A 22,729-nucleotide genomic window follows, 5' to 3' on the forward strand; every position below is an offset into this window, starting at 1 on the left:
GGGAGGGAGATGCAAGAGAGAAGAGATATGGGAACATATGTATATGTATAACTGATTCACTTTGTTGTAAAGCAGAAACTAACACACCATTGTAAAGCAATTATACTCCAATAAAGATGTTAAAAAAAAAAGTTCTAGCGATCTGTTGCATAAAAAATGTGAATATAGTTAACACTACTGAACTGTACACTTAAAAACGATTAAGATGATAATTTTTACATTATGCCACATTTACATTTTGCCACAATTTAAAATTTTTTTAAAGATTCAAAGAATATAAATCTTAAGAGATTGGTAAATTTGATTATATTAAAATGTCAAATCTGATGGTAAATTTGATTATATTAAAATGTCAAATCTGATCATGGCAAAAACACCATTAATCACAATTAAAGACAAGTAAAAGATCTGAAAAAGAAATTCACAAAATGCATAATTATCAAGGATGGGTAGCTGGAATATTTAAAGAACTCCAAAAAACCAATAACATCAGAAAAAAATTGCAACACTGTGATAGAGAAAACACAGAAACATAAATGTACCTCAGAAGCAGAATGGATAAATGAACTAGATAATTCATATAAAAGAATATTATAGAGCAGCAAAAATGAATGAAACAGATTCCTATTTACCAGCTTGAATAAATTTTAAAAATAAGTCAAACAAAAAACAATCTGCAATAAGATATGCCCTTTATGTACATTTTAGAAACACAAGCTAACAGTATATATTGTTTATGGATGTAATATATAAAGTAAGGATACTAAAACAAGATTAAATTCAATCCACCATCCACTCTTTGCCTGCACCTGTGCTGCTAAATGTGGTTTTAAGAAAACCATTTTTTCTATATTTGTGGCTGACAATATATCTATCCCCAGTCTCTCTCTTCTTAGGTTTAAATTGAGCCAATGCTCAATTTTCAGTCCGTGTCTTACTTGACCTAACAACAGTATTTGATATAGTTGATCATTTATCATCTCTGAAACACTTCTTCACTTAGCTTCCGGGGACAACACATTTGCCTGTTTTCTTCCCAACCTCCTCATCTCTTTTTCTCAGTCTCCTTTGCTGGTTTATCTTCCTCTCTTGACTCTCTTAATGTTGGAATAACTAGAGTTTATACCTTTGTCGTTTTTTCTTTTCTATCTATACTTACTCTGTTGGTATTCTCATTCATTTTCATGATTTTAAATACTACTTATATATTGGCAAATTCCAAATTCCTATCTCTAGATGAGACTTCTCTCCCAAATTCCAGATTCATATATCCTACTGCCTATTTAACATCTCTGTGTGTCTAACAGACATCTCAGACTCAACTAGTTCAACTGCACTCCTCCACCCACCCAAAACCTCCCCATCGGCATATTAGTTGACAGCAACTTCATCCTTCCAGCTGCTCTGGACCCAAACCTTGGAGCTACCGTTGATTCCTCTTGTTCTCTCACACCCTATATTCAAGCCATCAGGAAATTTCATTAGCGCTAATGTCAAAATATATCTAAAATCTGACTATGTCTTCCAACCTACTCTGCTACCCCATGGTCTAAATCAATGCCATCTCTTGCTGGGGTTAATGCAACAGCTTCCGAACTGGTCTCCAAGTTTCCAGATTTGCCCCACTACAGGACCATCATGCTAGGCAAACCGAATCTTCTTAGATAACTCAGGCCTTGTCATCTTCTACGCAAAGCTCTCCAGTGGCTCCCGTTTCACACGGAGGACCCACAGTCCTTACAATGGTCTCCCATGCCCTGCACGATCTGCACAGTCCTTCCTCCAGATGACCATCACCACGTCCTTCTTTCCCACTACTCTATCTTCACTCACTCTACACACCCACACTTACCTCCTTTCTGTTCACAAACAGCCCAGGCATATTTCCACCCGAGGGCCTCAACACTGGCTGATCCCTCGACCTAGAAATCTCTTTCCTGGATATTGATAAGGCTCATGCTCTCTCACTTCCTTCAAGTCTTGACTCAACTGTCATCTTCTTAGTGAAGCCTTTCCTGATCACCTGATTTAAAAGTCCAAGCTGCTCTCACCCTGCTACTTCCTATCTCTCTTTCCTACTGTACTTGTTTTTGTGTCAGTTACCATTATCTAACATATTCCATACATATTTTACTTGTTTGTTATTATCTGCCTCGGGGGGAAATTTTTGTCTATTTTGTTAATTGCTGGATTCCAACACCTAGATAGAACAGTGCCTGGATCACAGTAGATGTTCTCTCAATATCTGCTGAATGAATGGGAAAAAACCACAAATTGTCCATAACTGTATATGTGAATAGTGGGTGCACAGATTCTGCTATATCATTTGCTGTATTTTTATTACATTTGAAATACTGTATAATATAAAATATTTAAAAAGAAATTTAGAAAATATACACATTTATTAATCACATTTATGCAATGTTAGTATTCCAGGGTGTCTCTTGCTAAATTCCCCTTATGGGTTTGAAAGTCCCTGACACTTAGAAAATAGATTAAAATAATCTATTTATAGGTTTATATATTCTGTTTATAGATTAATATATCCTATATTAAAATAGAATATGATGGCTAAATATAGTTTTCAAGTAAATTAAAAGTATATTTAACATAATTTGAACAAATGGAATCTACAGTAGAAGTTTCTCTGAAAAGAATCTCAATTCAAAAGTTGTCCCCGCAAAAAAAAAAAAAAAAAAGGGAGGATCCCACGTGCCGCGGAGCGGCTGGGCCCGTGGGCCATGGCCGCTGGGCCTGCGCGTCCGGAGCCTGTGCTCCGCAATGGGAGGGGCCGCGACGGTGAGAGGCCCACGTACCACAAAAAAAAAAAAAAAAAAAAAAAAAAAAAAGTTGTCCCCGCTAGCCCTGTGATGTAATTTACATAAAACCTGCCCACTGAACTTGTGCACTGAGCCTGCCTTAAGATAAGAAATAGTATATGAATAAATCTTACCTGCGTCAATAATTTCTCCCATAAGAGAAGTTATAAAGGGATCTGTGAGGCAGACACCTGAGGACAAAGCCATCTCTGCCTCCCTCCCCCTCCTCCCGTCCAAGGGCAGGGGATCTGCTCTGATATCTGGTGGAAAAAACCTTTACAAATGGCTAAAGCGTATGTATTAGTATCTGAATATTGTGTAATATTGTTTGAGTAGAGGAAAAACAGGGGCCACAGAAGAACCCTCTGACTGGTTTCTAGGTCTCCTACTTTCCCAGCAGTTCCATCTCAATATTTACCTTAAAATAACTAGAATTATCCCAGAGTCATGATTTTGGCAAATGACTGATAGGACTTATTGACAGAGACTTAACAGGCTCTTCAGGAGCACATGCAAATGAACAGAATCGTGAATAGATGTCAGTCACTACGGATCCATCAGGAAGGGAGATGGACGAAACTAAAAAGCTGCCTTAGAGAGTTGGCTTGTCTGATTCCTCATGCAAACAAGCTCTTTATGGATCCTGAACCTCACCTAGGCATCCTGAGACATGCACATTGTAACAGCAGAATCCTGCGAATGACATTATAAACTAGGCATTTATTAGACAAAGATGTAATTTAAAACTTTCCTACAAATAAGAAAATTATGGGAGAATAATTTAAGATTCTCATTTGTATGTTTTAATTTTACTCATAATCTGAACTCTGAATAGTACCTCTTTAAGTGGAAACTGATATTTACATTGTGTTTTACACTGTAAAAAAGTACATTCATGAGCATTAAGTCATTGCATCCATATGAAAATTGTATAAATTAGATATGACAAATATTATTTTACAGATGAATCAACCAAGACTGAGAGGGGTTAATGACTAAGTGACTTGCCCAGTGTCACATAGCCAGGAAGTGGAGAACCGAAAAAGATCCTCTAACTTCAATATGCTCTTTCCACTACACTAAAATGCCTCGTCTATGTTCAAAGAATTAATTAATGAATAACATTATCTGAACGGAGCAACGATTGCATTTTTCTCTTTTCTGGAAAGAAAAATCCACAGGCTTTTTCCTTTTAAGTACAGCTACCATGTCAGTGAGTTATAATTAACTTAGCTACCTCTGTTTTAAATGTTGGGATGTTATTTTTCTTCCAGTTGTATTTATCTACCTGCGGATTCATGTTAATAACCTGTTGTGAATTTTTTCAAATGCTCAATGTTAAATTATGAAAACATAGAATGCATATACCATAGTTAAGTATAGGGTAATTAATAACACATGAATGTATCACTTTGACATTATTTTCTTATAAATAAGAACAGATGCCCTTTTTAGAAAAATACCTTTAAAGTCTTCAATGTTAAAATCATATATCCAATACCTAGCAGACTGACTCACAGTAAGAACCCAACAAATGTTTGCTGAACTGTATTCTCAAAAAATCTTAAGAAAAACATATATCAGTGTGCAGATATTTAGAAATGTCTTCTTTTATTCTCAGAATTACAAGGGATTTGTGAAATTATGTGGTTGAGAAAAGAACATATCAGTAAAAGTATCAAATTTGTATAGTGTTCATTATCATATAAAAGATTGTTAAGGCTTCTAAAATAAATCAATTTTATCCAGTATACAATTTAGTTTAGCAAATTACAATCTAGAAATAATTATATGAGGTAATGATGAATACTTCTAAAATCTAGGCTCATGAGGGCAAGGAATTTGTTTCTTTCACCACTATATTTCTAGGGTCTAGTACAATACCTGGCACATAGTAGGTACTCAATAAATATTTGCTGAATTATTAAATTAACAAATATACAGAGAGATGAGTAGTACACCATGAATAGAAACTTCAAACGCGTCTAAAAAGTAATTCCTGAAAATTAAATAGAAATATTTCTCAGATCAAATGAGAGCAGAATTTGTAATACACAAAACTGTGATAAACTGAAAAAGAAGCAGATTTGGGTGGGGGAATATTAATTCAGGTTTGGAAATGCTGGGCTTGTGTGATCTATGAGAGAGTCAAGGGGAGACACACTAGGGGCATGTTTGGGTCTGGAGCCCAGAAGAGCGGTCAGGGTTGGCCACGTATATTTGGGAATTACCAGCATACAGGGAGAGAGTGCAAGCATAAAAAGAGAAGAGTACCTAGGACTGAACTGTGAGGAACCCTCAGGTAGAAGAGAAAGAGCCTGCAAAAGACAGCAAGAGAGAGAAGGCAAGGCAGGGGAGCACGGCGTCACAGAAGCCAGGGTGAGACGCAATTTCCAATTCAACACTACTAGGTAGTCAAGTAAGGTGAGGGCTCAGAAATACCTAAAATGGAGGTCAATAGTGGCCTTGGCAAGAACAGGTTCAGTCAATAGGTAGGAGGTGCAAGCCAAACTGGAGTAGATTAAGGGGTGAGTGACCTGTGGGTAATAGACTGCACAGACAAATATTGACAAAGGAGAACATAAGACAACAACTAGAAGGGAATAGGGGATTCTGAGATTGTTTGCTGCTCATCAGTCAGTCCATTCATCCATTCATCTCTCCATTTTTAAACATTTAAGATGGGAGAGACTAGGGTTGCTTAAATGGTGACAGAAAGGGTCCAAGCAGAAGAAGAAGAGGTAGAAAAGAAGAGGGGTCAGTTACAGATAGAGGTAGAGATGTATAATCTCTCTATATAAACTGGAAACCAGGGAGGAAACTCCTCAAAGTGAAGTTTAAGCTGAAAACCAAGGAGGTAGCATAGGAATAGACAAAAAAGCAGCTCATTCCAAGAAATGGTATTTTGATATAAGTCAGGCTGACATGGGAAACCAAAAAGGAATGCTAGCTAATCAAAATAGAAGTTGTTGGATGGGAATATTTTTGAGGTGCAATAGGTCTAGGCAGGGACACTTGCCAAGCGGATGCCAGGTGGAATAAGGGGGGAGCAAAGGACCATTAGATCAAGTTTTAGGGGACTCAGAAAAGGAGAGTCCCCACCTGAGCCCTAAGAGTTAAACCTGAAGCCTAGCAAGACAGTATGTCCTCTTCAGCTAAGAGGAAGAATGAGCCGGTAGTCTGAGGGGAGAAGACAGATGAAACTGTAAGGCTTAATAACACATGACTATAACACATAATTACATGAAATGCAGCTAGGTTGCACTGTGAATAAGGGAATCTATAAATTACTTCTCCACTTCAGATTGAATCCCACTGTTTCATTTTTGCACCTAAATAACCAAGTGCTAAAAAACTGTGGCATTTGACAAGAATTCCCTTCATTCCCTTGAAGAATAGCTGTTGAACTGACCAGCAGAAAACACAAGTCTCTCTTGTGAGAAGTGACACAGCTAATTCAGTAACCCAGCAGTTCTGACTAATTTGTATTACTGTGTTAAAACCCAACAATTCTGATCATGTTTGATTTTTGTTTACCTCTTGCTTTGGTTTCAAACATTTTGCTCTTCCTCAGTGCCAAAGTCTGCTTCTGCCTACTGCCAAATGATCAGCCACATGTCCAGAAACACAGGATTCATGAACTGATTCTTTCATTGTAGTATCACCAGAACCTAGCCTAATGTCTAGCAGATAGAAGTCTCTCAACAAATACTGATGAAGTGAATGAGTAAATGTACGTGTGGTTCCACGGGGAGAGAAAAAGTGATCACCAACTCTCTCTATGCGGGGGGAGTCCTCCATCTCTACATGCCAAGGGTCCTTTGACAGTCTGTTGAAGCCGACAGACCCCTTCTCAGAATAATGCTTTTACATAATATTGTAGGACAGAGCAAACTAATGATATTGAAATACAATGAAATCAAATTATAAAGAGAAATTGTGACATCATCACAAATGTGCTTCTGCGGCGTAGGCTGGGCTTGCTAAGCCGCAGGCATCACTGTAGGGAGATCTGGCTGGGCCAGTTCACTGGCAAAACCACTAGCCGACAGCATCTGTAGATTTCTGTTCTCAGTTCTCAGAGAGGAATCCTCCCAGCTCTTGTCTAGGAAGCCACCGTTCTCAGAAGGAAGGGGCAGCAAGAGGCCATGGCAGTTCCACAGTGTAGTGTGGCAATCTTCACGCCACCCTCTAGCTTTGATGGTGTCCTCTCCCTCAACCGTGCCCCTTGTCCCTGAATCCACAGTTTTGTCTATTTAACCTTGTCAGTCTTCCATGAGGGTCAGAAAGGCAAGGTTTCCTAGGGGATGGTGTAGATCTGAGTTCTGGAGGGTACCTGTTTCTTATATAGACTTCCAACTAATCCTCTTGTGTCTTGCACTCTTGCTTTGAGCGATGCCTGGTGCCTCCAATTCCTGAGCCTTTCTGGGGGTCAGAGGTGCAAATTAGCCTGCTTTGGGGATTCTCATATTACTGGCTTAGGATTCAGCTGTTTCAGGCGTGCTAAATCGGTTACAACTAGTATTTCTGCTGTCCATCTTCCAGAATCTGGTTGCTGTTTCCCTCTCTCCCTTTTGAGTATATGCCTATTTTATGCCTTTACTTTTACTTGTAGTAGGGTTTAGTGAGGAAACAACCATCAACGTATTTCATCTGTCACATTTTTCAAGTTGCCACTAAAATTTTTAACAAAGTTTGAAAAATCAAACTTTGAAGAAAAATCCTCAAAAATTCATCTCATCTTTTTCATAACTATGATTTTTCTATCAAAGATAATCAACATATTGTTATATCCTCAGGTTCACGAAGGCAGAGACCATTTCCCTTTTGTCACTGTATTATCCAATATCTAGCATAGTAGAGGTGGTTAATAAATATTTATTGATAAGTGATTGAATGAATATAGATATGAGAAAAAATTGGGATCCTTTGTTTTCATAATTTTAGTACTTATCTAACTCACCTAGGACTGCTTTGGCAATATTTTAAAAAGCAAACGATCAGAAATAGACATACCTAATTTGGAACCCAAATTACAATAACAAAGTCCTTTATTACAAAAATTTAACTATGATTCTGTATACTATAACAATAATTTCTTGGATAGAAAGGAACTGGCATTCAAATTACTTAGTTGTCTTGAAAAACTAGCAGTGTAATAATGTACTTTTTATTACAACTGCTACATAAACAGTATTTAATTACAACTAATAAATGTACAATTTTAAATGTTATTAAATAAATCTTTAATAATAAACAAATTTTAATCAATGCTAAAAACACAAAGTCCTTCATATTTAAAATCTGTACATTAGCTATTACATTTTAGTTTGTATGGGCAAAAAAACAGCAAGTTTATTAAGAAATGACGTCTAGTAGATCCTTGCTATTCTTGTCGAGTTCAAAGAGGCATCATGACATGTCCTACTTTGTAATTATAATGTAAACTGTATGTGCTTTGTTTTGTAATTCTTTTTTTTTTTTTTTTTTTTTTTTTTTTTTTTTTTTTTTTTTTGTGGTATGCGGGCCTCCCGGCGCGAACCCGGTTCCCCTGCATCGGCAGGCGGACGCGCAACCGCTGCGCCACCAGGGAAGCCCTGTAATTCTTTACTGGCTATTTATCTAAGCCACGATTTTCCTAAAAGGCCCAAAGCATTATTTTAAAATTTCAGTTATATTTTATGGAGAACGTTAAATGCATAATTTTGTTTTGTTTTTAACTGGGGAATTCTGATATATCCATAAAAGGATTACTGGAATTCTAGCAGGATGGTTCCATGGTAATTTAAAACTAAAAACTTTACAGTTATCCATGTCAAAATATTCATCTGGGCAAACCCGTACAAAAATCCATAATCCGTTTAGTACTATCCCATTAAATGCTCATTCTATAGCTAATTTTTCATCATTGTTTACATTCTGTTTTACTAACTTCAAATTAAAATATAATACTCACTTCATCAGCCACAAACTCCTTACTCAGACCAAAATCTGTCAGCACCACATGGCCATTAGAATCAAGTAGGATATTCTCAAGCTTAATATCACGGTATATAATCCCCAACTGTAAAAACAAACAAATATGCATATTAAAATAACAATTTCCAAAAAATAAATTAGGAAAGTCTTTCTTATCTACCTTAAAAACAAACCAAAAAAAGGCATTCTCCTGCTCAGGGTGCTATGACAGCTCTTAGTCACAGGTCAGAGCAAATCTAAATTCCTCCATCTCAGGGTTTATCTGCTGGGTTCCCTCTGCAACCATGTCTTCATGCTCCATATAATGAGGGTACATTCCTGTCGGACTAGCTTCTGCTGGGTCTACTTTGACTACTGCTTCTTCCTGGGTTACTGTTCTTGATGGATTTCATCCTCACTCTAGATGATCTTCAGGTGCTTTCTTAGCCAATTCATGTCCATCACTTCTAATGGCTTCAGAAGGCTTTCCTGAGTAACCACTTCCCACACTGGTCATTTGTTTTTATTCCTATAGCATCTATATTTACATTGTACTTACCTAAAAGTAATTGATATTTTCTAGGTACTTCCTGCTTTTCTTGATATAACCATATCCAAACTCTGTTTTTTTCACTTTTTATGCATTTACCTAGTATCTAGCACAGTGTCATATGTCAAATAGGTAATTAATAAAGGCTTGTTGAATAATACGCTGCTAACCACGAAGGTTGAAGATCACAGGTTAATTTTAGTTGATCTTTAGTTCTAAATAAGCAATGTAAATCAATTAGATATTTACATATCCTTCTATTTTGTTGTTTATGTAAGTTTTATAGTAAAACACTTCAGCTATATAACATAAACGAATCTACCCAAGTTATATAAGAAGTACTTGATATGCATGAATTCCACGTTTCATGTTATGTCAGCCCGAATTAAATGTTTTTAAACTTAGAAACACTGCTTTCCTCAACACTAAGTATATGAAAAATAAGATTCTTGATAGTTTATTAAAATTGAAACAAAAAATTACACAAGGAAAAACACTAGGCAATTTTCTTCCAAGAACCTCAGTGGGGTTTTTTTCATATTTTAAAACATTATTATATATTGTAAATGCACAGTCTGTTAAACAGACATTTGACTTGAAGCCTTACAAGCACCTAACAACCAGTATGACTTTTTTTTTTAACAACCTCTTTGGAAAAGATTTTAGGAATAAGTCATTTACTCCCTGCTTTACCTCATCACTTCCAAGTAAACTCCCCGTTTTTGTCTCTTCCTGAGAAACTCCGTGCTAGTAGCTATATCAAGATTATCATTATTAGCTTTGTGTTATATCTCTTTATATTTATCTTTTTAGGTAGTCAGATTAAGAGAAATTTAGCTAAGATCTAATCTGCTATATACCTTCCCTCTATATCAATTACATTTATATCTTGTACTCATCATGCTCTCTACCTCTGTGTTTCTGATTACCCTGTTTTAATAATAATGAATGTTCATGGATTTTCCCTTTAAGAAACAGAATTAACAGTTTTCATACTAACTAAAAACTGAATTTACTAGCTTACCTGTCAGAGCTTTGTATTTTGTTTGTGTTTACTCTGGTATTTATGGTGATTTCCACCATCGTTTTTATATTATAAAAATTACATATGATTCCCCTAAGCATAAAACAAAGCTTTTCAGCCTATTCCCTGGCCCAATTTGGCTCATGTATAAAAATGTCCTAACTACTTTATACCCCACAAAAATAACCACAGGCATAAAGCTCATCCCCACACTACCACTTCTATCAGAAGGAATACAGATGCCTGTTCCTATCACTTCAGTTCAGCTCCCACCTTACACTCCCCTTCCTTTCACTCCATGGCACTGCAGCCCTGCGCCCCAGAGCCTTCTCTACTTCCCTCCTGTTCTTAGATGTTTTTTTCATTCACTCTTCTTAGAATTCCTATTCTGAACCCTGTCTCCCTCTACCTGCCCAGTTGTGTTCCTGTTGTGGGCTAGATCTACCAATTTCTTGATCCCTTCCTTCTTCTTTTTTTTTTTTTTTTTTTTTCCGGTACGCGGGCCTCTCACTGTTGTGGCCTCTCCCGTTGCGGAGCACAGGTTCCGGACGCACAGGCTCAGTGGCCATGGCTCACGGGCCCAGGCGCTCCGCGGCACGTGGGATCTTCCCGGACCGGGGCACGAACCCGTGTCACCTGCATCTGCAGGCGGACTCTCAACCACTGCGCCACCAGGGAAGCCCGATCCCTTCCTTCTTATATCGTCTCATCATCTTTCCTCACAGCCTCTCCCACCCGTTACCTCCATCCTGCAATTCTAATCTCCCTGCCCCTTTAAAAATTTCATCCTTCTTCCTTGCCTTTTTCCTTCATTTCTCTCCATTCATTTTTATGCTCTATAATCAGCACTTCAATCTTTTTAAAATTTGTAATCTAGTGTAGCATCTGAATATATAACAAAGAAAAACAGCGGCTTTATGATGTACCGGTATCATCCGAATTTAGCGACTCGAGTCATCCTCCTATGGTCTCACACAACTTTGATAAAAATTATTCTTGTACTTTCTATTTCTTGGAAATACACACAAGCCTAGTCTACATAATGACTGTTTGCTTCTACAGTAATGCTTCCTCATTAAAAGAATATTTTTAGTCAAAATTTCTTGGATCAAGATTAATAGTATCTGAAATAATATTTTTTAAAAGTTTAAACCGATTTTATAGAGTTCAAACAGCATCACATACATATATGAATTCCATAGAAAAATTTGAGTAACTGAGTTCATGCCACATGAAGGCGATGGAGCAGGAGGGAGGGAGGGGGAGCAAGAGAGGACCTTAGGGGTGAACCAAATGGAAAAGAAAGCGAGAGTGGGAGAGGGGGATAGCTGGGTTAGCATAGGTAAGTGCTTCTTTCAAATATTCCAAGCTAATTGGGAAACATACTCCAAAGATGCACAGGCAGAGTCTGCAATGGAGTAAGTCACAATTAAGGAAATACATATTATGACTTGTGGGTTCATCTTAAAGGTTATTTTAAGAATGAAAATCCTTTATTCTAATGATACTTTGTACTAAGCATCAAAATTTTTCATGAACAAAACCAAAAAAATGCTCAGGTTCTACCTTTTTAATCTGCATCCCAGGAACTATAAAAGGAAAGTAGACTTTTACAAAGGGAACAATGATATTGAAAAAATTGGTAACGGTCTATGAGTGTGCTTCCACAATCTCCACGAAGACAATGACATGTAAGCGCATCAGCTCTTTTAGCTCCAACATTACCTCAGTTACTAGATTTTTTAAAAAAGGAAATCCCAAATGTTAAGCATCTCTTACCTTGTGGAGATGTTCGAGGGCAAGCACGATCTCTCCAACATAGATCTGCACCCCGTGCTCTGTGAAACGCTCTCTTTGAGAAAGATGAGTAAAAAGTTCTCCACCATTTATATAATCTAAAAATGAAATATATTTTTTCTGTCTTTGACTTGTATTCATAAACTAAGGGAAATAGTTCCTTTTAACCACTTTGGATTAACCATAAGGCATTGATTTTAATACATTATTTTTGTACAATTCTTAGTATATAGTTTCATATAGAATATATTACTAAATTCATATAAATACAGTTTCATAAGTTAATGACTACCCTAAACCACAATCAAATGAATTTGCATAGAGTATTACTATTAAAACTATTACATGAAATCCTCATATATTTAAATAATTTTCCCAAATCCAGCATATCAGAAACCTCTGCCATCACCATACAATTCTTAACTTGCTGTAGAGTACCAAAACATCAACCACTATAATAACTAAAATAAAAAATGAAAAAAACAAAACAAACTCCCAGCCTTTCCTTTGTAGGAGTAGCCGGTCACTATTTTTAAGCAGATTCCCTATCTTCCAGAATTGACTATGGAGAGCCCTTCTAAAAATGTATATTAGGTAGCAGGTAGCCTTCTTATGGCTCCACATAACTCAAAAGTAAAAGTAGCACAACATGGCTGAATCAAAACACCTGAAACTAAACGATTCCCATTTGCCTTTCAATTTGCCCGTTTAATCCCAAGAGGAATAATGAAATAAGAGAGAAAAAAGCTACAGTGAGACATAAATTAGGAGCTGAATAGTAATAAGCCACAACTGTGTTCATAATAGGCTCTAAGAAGACATTTAATGATAAACTGATAATAGTTTCATCAGAAATTAACCATTACTATCTTGCACAACATTTGTGTGTGAGAAACAATGTACACCTAGAAAACTGTCACAGATATAGATTAAAGCTTTTCTCCTAAAAAAAAATCTGAAAAGCATGTATCCCAAGTATATTCATTTGTCAAGTTTACCGCAATTTGATAAAAAGACCAAAGCAAAATCTTAACTCACAAATTTTTATCTTGCCCGTTTAACTTCAAATTCCAAACAGCTGATGCAACAGAATGAAAGAACTCTAAAAGCTGGTTGTTTTGTAATGTATTTTACAGAGCACATGCCAGCAAAAACCACTGCCCTTTTAAGACTTTTGTATTTTGCCAAGAGGTTTTAATTATATCTTAACACAAAGCTAATTATTAAAAAGGTGTAAAGGAACATAGCATTCCTGCAAACTAACAGTGAATTTTTTCTACCTTTAAGTAGTTACTTATTTAAATCTAATACTGATGTTTATGCATATGGTTTCCATAGTTAGTCATGGTACAGAAATAGGCATTCAGAGGTCAGTTGACCAAGTGACAAACTCCTACACACCCTTGAATGTCCTACTTAATTATCTCATGTTCAATAACCACTCCAGCAGAGTTGATCACTTCCTTTTATGTTACCCCCTGTGTTTATTAAAAACTTATACCACTGCAATTATCTTGCTGCACTGAAAATGTCTATTTGCATACTTCCTTCCTCTGCTAAACTCTGAGCTTTTTAAAGTAATGATCAATGTATTCATCTTAAAAAAAAATCACTCTGAAACTCAAAGGCAAGTGAGTTGTAAAAAAGAAACAAAACCCAATGTACTCCTGTTTTTGAGGCAACTTGATATAATCCAAAGAACCTGGGCTTTATAATCAATAAACCTGAACTAGACAATGGCTCCACTGTGTCCTGTCTTGAGCAAATAAAGTCTCTCTCAGTGTCAGCTCTTTATCTATAAAACGGGAATCAGAACTACTATAGATTATTGTTTCTTGGAACATAGAAAGTGTTTTATTTTCATTTACTGGGGAGACTAAGAAAAATTAACCACAAATCTAAGAAGACAAACCTAAAACAACATCAAGTCACCTACTTCCTACTTGTAGACTAGACCAACAGCCCAAGGTGAAGACTTGACATTAATAAAATAAATATGCTTTATTTGTAGGTACAGGGTTGCACACTTTATAAGCTGAACAGCCAACTCTATCCAGTGGTCCAAGCTGTCAACATTGGTAAGGTAGATACATAGGCTGCCAAAGGACTGTTAACAGCAGGAGCTGCGATACCTGGAGTGGTGTTACAGGGTAAGTGCTATCAATAGGAGGGATATGCGGTTAGTGGGAATCTCTGTAAGATAAGTACCTAGTACCCTCAGTTGTTATAATTCTAGTTGTTTTGTTTGGTATGTAGTGGTATCTCGTTATGGTTTTAATTTGCATTTTCCGGAATAATAATGATATTTAGTATCTTTCCATGCCTTATCGGACATTTCTATATCTTCTTCTGTGAAACGTGTATTAAGGGTTTTTTCTGTTTTGACCCTTTTGGTTTTTCCTTTTTTATTCGAAATATAATTCACATACCATGAAATTCACCAATTTGAAGTGTAAAATTCATGGTTTTTAGTATATTCAGAGTTGTGCAGCCATCACCACATTCAATTTTAAAATATTTTCACACACTCCCTCCCCAGAAATCCCAATTTATCTGTTTCTCCTTTAGTTGCTTGTGCTTTTTTTTTCTTTAATTTATTTATTTATTCATTTATTTATATTTTGGCTGAGTTGGGTCTTCGTTGCTGTGCGCAGGCTTTCTCTAGTTGTGGTGAGCAGGGGCTACTCTTCATTGCGGTGCACAGGCTTCTCACTGTGGTGGCTTCTCTTGTTGCGGAGCACAGGCTCTAAGTGTGCAGGCTTCAGTACTTGTGGCTCGTGGGCTCTAGAACGCAGGCTCAGTAGTGGTGGCGCACGGGCTTAGCTGCGGGCGGCATGTGGGATCTTGCTGGACCAGGGCTCGAACCCGTGTCCCCTGCATTGGCAGGCAGATTCTTAACCACTGCGCCACAAGGGAAGCCCAGTTGCTTGTGCTTTTGATGTCACATTTAAGATATCACTGCCAAAACCAAGGTCACAAAAATTTACCCCTATGTTTTCTTCTAAGAGATTTATAGGTTTAGTTCTTACTTTTCATCTTTGATCCATTTTGAGTTAAGTTTTGTTTATGTTGTGAGTTATGGGCCCAATTTCATACTTTTGCATATGGTTATCCAGCTGTTTCAGCACCATTAGTTAAAAAGACTGTTCTTTCCTCATTGGCACCCTTGTCAAAAAATCAATTGACAGTAAATGTGAGGGTTTATTTCTGGACTTTCAATTCTAATCTATTATCTATATGTCTATCTTTATTCCAGTGCCACACTTTCTTGATTATTGTAGCTTTGTAGTAAGTTTTAAAACTGTGAGTCTTCCAACTTAATTCTTCCTTTTCAAAATTGTTTTAGCTATTCTAAGGTTCCTTGATTTTTCCATACAATTTTAGGATGACTTTGTTAATTTCCATAAAAAAATAAGCTGGGATTTTGAGAGAGGTTTGTTAAATCTATAGATCAATTTGGGGAGTACTGCCATCTTAATAATATAAAGGCTTTCAATCCATAAACATAGAATCTTTTACCACCATGAAGTATCCCTTTTTATCTCTAGTATACGTTGTTTTTTGGGTTTTTTTTTTTGTGGTACGCGGGCCTCTCACTGTTGTGGCCTCTCCCGTTGCGGAGCACAGGCTCCGGACGTGCAGGTCCAGCGGCCATGGCTCACAGGCCCAGCCGCTCCGCGGCATGTGGGATCTTCCCGGACCGGGGAACGAACCCGTGTCCCCTGCACTGGCAGGCGGACTCTCAACCACTGCGCCACCAGGGAAGCCCTAGTATACGTCTTTGTTAAGTATATTTTGTCTGATATTAGTATAGCCACTCCTGCTTTCTTGTGGTTGCTGTTTGCATGATTTATCTTTTCCTATCCTTTTTCTTTTTAACCTGTTTGTACCTTTGAATATACAGTGTATCTCCTGTAAACAGTATATAGTTGAATCTTTCCCCCGTCTGACAATCTCTGTCTTTTGATTGTACTGATTAATCCATTCACATTCAATGTTATTATTGATATAGTTGGACTTATGTCTTGCTATTTTACTTTTTTGTTTTCTACATATTTCATATCTTTATTTGTTCCTCTATTCCTCCTTACTTCTTTCTTTTTCATTAAGTAAATATTTTCTAGTGTAACATTTTAATTTCTTTAATGAATTTCACTTTTTAAAGTTATTTTCTTAGTGGTTGCTCTATGGCTTACCATACACACATTATCACAAACAGTTTCAGATTTATACCAACTTAATTCCAGTGATATACAGAAACATTTCTCCTACATAGCTCTATTCTTTCTTCCTCCCTTTTGAGCTATTATTGTTATACATAGTATAACTATATGTTACAAACCCAACAATACATTATAATTATTACCTTATATAGTTTTATGTCTTTCAAAGAGGCTGAAAGAAAGAGAGCAAGTACATATTTAGAGTTTGTCATTTTAGCCTTGCTATCTACCATTTTTGGTTCTCTTTATTTTTTCTTGTGGCCCCTGGAGCTGGACAGCACAGAGGTTTCTGGCCATTGTAAGGATTTCATATTTTACTGTGAATGAAATAAGAAGCCTCTGGAAGACTGAGTACAACAGTGGTATGATAAGACTTCCATTTTAACAGGATCAATGACTCTGGCTGCTGTGTTGAGAACTTTCAAGAGGGAAAGTAGGGAGATCACTTGCAGTAAACAAGGAGAGATGATGGAGCCTAGGAGAAAGGTGACAGCTTGGTGGTGGTAAGGATCCAGTCCTACCTGAGCACATGAAGAGATGGAATTGGTGTTACCTGAGATGGGGAAGGCTGCAGGAAGGACAAATTTGGAAGGGATGATCCAGAGTTCACCTTTGGAAATGAGGAATGCACAGTGTCTAACAAATAGTAAAAGCTCAATCAATGGTAGTTATGATCATCACCATCACCATCTTGAATTATTTATTCTAAGACTGTTAAAAGGTACAAAAGAGCCCTTCTGGAATCCTTTTAGGAAAAGGAAGATACATTTCTTATGGCCAGTTAGATCATTAAGAGGAGGTTGCATATAAATTCCTTGAAATTATGCACAATTTTTTTTTCAAGTATATGTAAGCATGTGTGCATTCTACTGAGAAGACAGGGTCCACAGCTTTTATCAGATTTTTCAAGGAGTTACAAGCCAAAAAAGTTTTCAGAACATTACTCAAAAGACAGCATTAAAAAGTTGAATGGAAAAGTGCCTATGAAGTTTATTTACAAACAAACCAAAGAATGCGGACTGCCAGAACATGGGAAACATCTGAGAGTAGCATCTTACAGCTCGCCAGCACCATAAACTTCATCATCACAGTGCACGCACCCAGCGCCATTTCTCCTGAGCATTTAGATCGCTTCTCCCTGACTTCTGGCCTTGCTTGGCATAGCTGTCCTGGAGCTTACTGTATTTAGAACTGGACTAGTGAGGTTCAGAGCTTTAAAAAGTGAAATGGAGCATGAATTTTCATTGTTAACAAGATCTCTGCCTACTGAGGATGTGCTGGAACTGCATTTCTGGTCTCTTTACACCTCTGTATTTATCCAGAGAGCTAGCAACTCCGTTAGGGGAAGGTTAGGGCTTGGCCTTGAAACTAAAAACAACTTAGCCAGGCAGTGACACAACAAATAAAACAAAATTTAGAAAAGACTACAGGGATATTATTCAATTTGAGTTGAATTACTGATATAAAATTTTTACTCTCTTGAAAGAGAACACTGGAATCAAGAATGCAGGCAGATTCTGGGATAGAGTTAGCAGTGGCATGAATATGGTCAAAGACATCAATGAAAACCCAGATCATTACTAACATCTGAGAGGAAGAGTCTTCTCAGCTTTATAACTCATGGAACATCCACTTTCCCTTACCCCCATCCCACCCCTTTCCCACTGGGCATAAATTACATTTCTCCATAAAAAAGACTTATTTAAAAGTTCAGATGGAATAAAGCATGTGAGTGGAAACTGTCTACTACTAGAATTATTTAAGATCTAGTCTGCCTGGCGGGCCTTGGTCCATGCCAACTCATCTACCCTGAATTCTTTCCTGTCAAAATTATGGATTCATTAGAATTCTAGAAATTAGATTTCTCAGGTCCCTGCCAATTTCTTTCTCAACAAACTGCAAGCATGAGGGGTTTTTTTTAAGCCAATGCCAACGGTTTTTATTCTCTTCATGATAAGAAATAGCATGAGAGTGTCCAGTTTTTATTGATATTCCTGAGGCTTTTTGCCTCTGTGGACATACAACGAAAATGGACTAAGTGGTGTTGGCTCAGTTTACACTCCTGGCTACTGCGTTTGTGTAGAAGCAGCATCTTAGTAACCCCGGTTAGTCACGGTAAGTGGGAAAGGGCTCCTGGCAGATAAGAACTAAGCAATGTAAAACAGGGTTTTGGCTGCCTTCCTTTAAAATCTGTATCTCATCACAGCTCACTGCTTTTAAGACTAGACAAAGAAATAATAACAACTAGAGATATTGGGCACTTTCTATGTGCCTGTTCTATTTGGATATGATAACAAATTTGATCCTCATAAACAATGCTACGAAGTTGGTGCTATTAAAATAATAGTATAATCTCCAGAGAAAAACAGGTAATCTCTAGAAAATAGTGAAACCCAGAGAGGTTAAAAAAATTATCCAGAGTTGCGTATCTGTTAAGTGAGAGAATAAGGATTATGAACATGGGCAGTCTGACTCTAAAACGGTGATTTTTTAAAATGCTATATAGGTTGCCCTTTTTCCCCTCCTGGTATGGTTTTTACTATCATTTATCAGGAGCAGCCCCACTGGGCAACTGGTAATGCTAATTACTATCAGAAAAACTGCTTTAAAATCAACTATCCTGTCCTTCAAATATCTGAAAGGCTTAGAGCCAATAATTCTATATATTGGGTCATAAAGTTTCTCTATTTTACATGCTTTTCTTAATCAAGTTTTGGAGGGCTCATCAGAATGTCACAGTACTCAGAAGGAGACATTCCTAGGGGTCTGTACTAAGATTTCTTTTTAAAGTCCACAGTAAACAATGACTCTCCATCTTTTTTGAGAATGTGCCAACCTAAGATTATTGCTGACATATTTCTGACATAGAACTTAAGAAAGTCAATTTATATCTTGTAGGAGAGGTCCCAGGGCTGTTTTCTCCAAAAAAGTACTTGGCCTTGCCCTGCAGTTCTCATCTTAATCCACCTGCCTGTTAAAGCAGATGGCTCTGAATTTGACCACAAAGAGCTACATTCTAGGTTCTTGTCAGAGAGTAGAACCTCAAATTGCCTGCAGTCCAAATCTCATCAGATGTTCAGTTGTGAGAAATAACACATACAGGACAATAAATGTAATCTTTACTTCTTTCTCATTATTTACTATAATGACTTCAGACAAAGCTACAAACTTGGATAACACTGTTTTGGAAAAATTATACTCTAATCTTGTTTCATAGGCTTACATTATAAGGGATAGTGGCATAAAACTTGGAATTATATCCTTAGTCAAGGAAGGCTGGTGAAAATTGTCCATTATATCTGGGCCCTATTAAAAAGCTTTTCCTAGATCATAATGCCTTACCTATGGATTTTTTTTAATATCTTGATACAATTTCAAACTTACAAAAAGTATTTGCAAGAACAGCACAAGTAATCCCCATATAACCAGTATGCAAATTCAACAATTGTTTATATTTTGCTTCATTGGCTTTAGTATTCTCTGTGTAATTCCCCTGAGCCAATTGAGAATAAGTTGGAGACATCAAGCTCCTATGTCTTTCAGTGTGCAAATACTAAAAAAAGATTGCCCTTTCATATAACCACAGTACAATTATCAATATCAGAAACTTTACGATAAAAATACTATTATCTAATCTATACTCTCTATTCAAAGTTTGTCGTTTGCCCCACTAATGCTCTCTGTAGCTACTCTTCCCCAGCCAAGGATCTGGTTTACGATCACATATGCATCGGATATCACGGCTCTTTAGACTCTGACCCTAAGTCACAACATACATAAATATTAATTTTATTAATTGCTGCCCATGTTTACAGGTAAGGTCATTTACATTCCCCACTAACAGTGAATGGATGCCTTAGAAAACAAAGTTCTTACCAACTCTTGATATTATCATTATCTTTAATTTCTACCAATTTGATAGGTATTTCAAATTGGACACAGAAATTTTGAAGGTGCAGAAGAAAGAAGAGGGGGAGAAAATCTGAGAGTTTGCAGCAGCCGGACTTGATAGATTTTCAGTGGCAGTAGGACAAGTGGGTACCTCCGACAGGGAAGACGACGTTGATAAGGCTACAGGGCTGAGAAGTAGTAAGAGGTTAGCAGAAGTCACATGCCGCTCAGGAGAGAGGAGTAAAATGTCTGCTAACCTCTGTGAAATTCTGTTGAGACTATCAGCATGAATTGCAGGCCAGACCCAGCTGACACATTTTGGAGACATATGAGGAAAGCTTAGAAAGCTGGTACTGGAAAAAAAGTTTAGAGAGTAATCAAAGCAACTGCCATGTCAGGCAAGGAGGAAGGTTAACAGGGCAAGTGGTTCTCGTGTGCCAGACCAGGCAGATGCCAGGCCAGTAAAGAGGCACGTGGAACCCAAAGATGGTGCAGGGAAAGGGGCAGGAAAGACTCGAGGGAAGGCAGGCTCAATGAGGATTGAAGAACAGGCCCAGGGAGTGTGAGAAAGGAGAAAAAGAGAAGATTACGGTCAAAGAAGAAAGCTGATTAGAGGTCTTAGACGCGCGAATGGTTTTAGCGACAAGGCCCAATGTGTGGCTAAGCTTATGAATGGCTACAGTGAAGTAAAGGTTAAAACATCACAAGTCGAGGTGGCTTGGCATGGTGTTGGCATGGTTATCAATACAGCTGCTAAAATTGTGGAAGGGGATGGAAGGAAACTGGACGAAAGGGAAGCTAGGCCTGAATAAGTCACTGGAAAAGGCAAGCACGTGTCCCAGGAGTCAGTTAAGTACAGGACTGAGGTTAGGGAGTTAGAAAAAAGCGCCTTCACAAATGAAGCTCTGGTGGGAAATGACTTTTACATGACGTTTAACTACCATTACTTTGTTGAGCATAAGGAGTACGATGGAGCGATGGTACCTATCCAGCCTTCAAGAGGCTGCCCTTGGCTGCCCTTCCTTGGCTCATGGTCCCCTCTGTAAAAGGGGCTGCTGGATAAGTACCATCCTCCAAGGACACGAGGTTTTACTTAAGATAAATAAGGCACACTCAGTTAAGATTTAGGGTGCTTGTGCACACGGGGTTATCCACCAAGCACAATGGAAGGGGCTAGAAGAGGAAGATAAGGGAAAGAATGAGGTTTAAGCAGGGGAAGAATAATTTTAAAATTCCTAAAGACATTTTTTAAAAAAACCTCCAAAGCTTCTAAAATAGTAGACACAAAGTTAAGCTTTATAGAGAGTGTAGTCCACAAATAGATTCATACTTCTCTAACGACATGTTTTACCTTTTAGTCTAAAAGCTTATTTAAATGTATGCTGTCAGAAAGCAAAGTTGAAATCTGGCACCAATGAGGCAGATGAAAGTCCCAGAGCAATTTTCTCTCTGCCAGGCACAGGGTCTGACACTAGCAAATATAAAGCATCCACTAATATCAGTTGCATGAATTGAATAAACATGCAATACTCTGCTTACTGGCTGCTGTAGCCATACAGGAGAACTAGGGCAGATTTTTCATCTCAAGTTTATTAACAGTACAAGTAGAAAGAAATAGTTAAATATTATAATAGCTAAAAACTGCAATTCAGACAGACCAATGGGCAGCAAAAAAGAAGGGGAAAAGGAAAAGGAAACGGGTAATAACATAGCAAGAACACATTTCCTGATGAACATATCTTAAATTCTGATCTCCTCCCCTACTAGAAACGTTCGGAATAAGTCTTAAGATTCATTCTGTTCATAACTGAAGAAGAGAAGGGGACCATCAATAGTACACCTTTGTGACAATAATTATAAATAAACAAGTGAATAAATATGATATGTTCTCAGGAGCTGTGAGGTACATTTCATCAATGTGACTCTTACGAAAAAACATTTATCAACTTAAAATTATACTGAGATTTATTTACAGTCCATACAATGGAATACCTCATATGATGCTTGTACAGACTACTGGTTCCTTGATTAAACTAAAAGGAACTTCCTATATGAAAAAGATTATATCTCAATTCATTTGTAGTTGCTAAATGATCTTCTTTATATGTAGAATGGCTTAAACTCTGTATCCATAAAATAGGAATATAAACAATTCCGACTCACACATAAGATTGTCATGGTGATTAAATGAGCTATTGAGAGTTAAACTTGGGCCAAACATGCAGTAAGCATTTATTTAAAAATGACTATTGACTACTGTTATTATTTACAGACATCAGTTACAATTTATAGAACTGAAAAATAATGACATGTTTAATTATAATGATTTTTAAATAAAATTCAAATTTATGGTGTCCTGACTTACCTATTCTCTCAATGTAAGCATAATTTCAAAGCTTATAAATGTTTAATATATATTTCTACAAAGTACTACAGGGTCTAATTAGCTTTAGTCGGTATTAGGCAA

The 22,729-nt window shown here is 37.2% G+C and overlaps 1 protein-coding gene across 5 annotated transcripts in view; it reads right to left on the minus strand.

Annotated features, from left to right (window-relative positions):
- RPS6KA5 (ribosomal protein S6 kinase A5) overlaps nt 1–22,729 on the minus strand; it is a 194,608-nt gene that overhangs the window by 73,871 nt on the left and 98,008 nt on the right. For 4 of the 5 annotated variants that reach the window (XM_028496330.1, XM_024131076.3, XM_028496329.1 and 1 more), the window contains 2 exons: nt 12,131–12,246; nt 8,776–8,883 (listed from right to left, as the gene is read on the minus strand). The exons of the other annotated variant lie outside the window; for it this stretch is intronic. In XM_028496330.1, coding sequence (XP_028352131.1) covers nt 8,776–8,883; nt 12,131–12,246 — 224 coding nt within the window. The remainder of the gene's footprint in view (nt 1–8,775; nt 8,884–12,130; nt 12,247–22,729) is intronic. 5 annotated transcript variants of the gene reach the window in all.

Source organism: Physeter macrocephalus, chromosome 11 (genome assembly GCF_002837175.3).
Source record: "Physeter macrocephalus isolate SW-GA chromosome 11, ASM283717v5, whole genome shotgun sequence".
Taxonomy (NCBI): Eukaryota; Metazoa; Chordata; class Mammalia; order Artiodactyla; family Physeteridae; genus Physeter; species Physeter macrocephalus.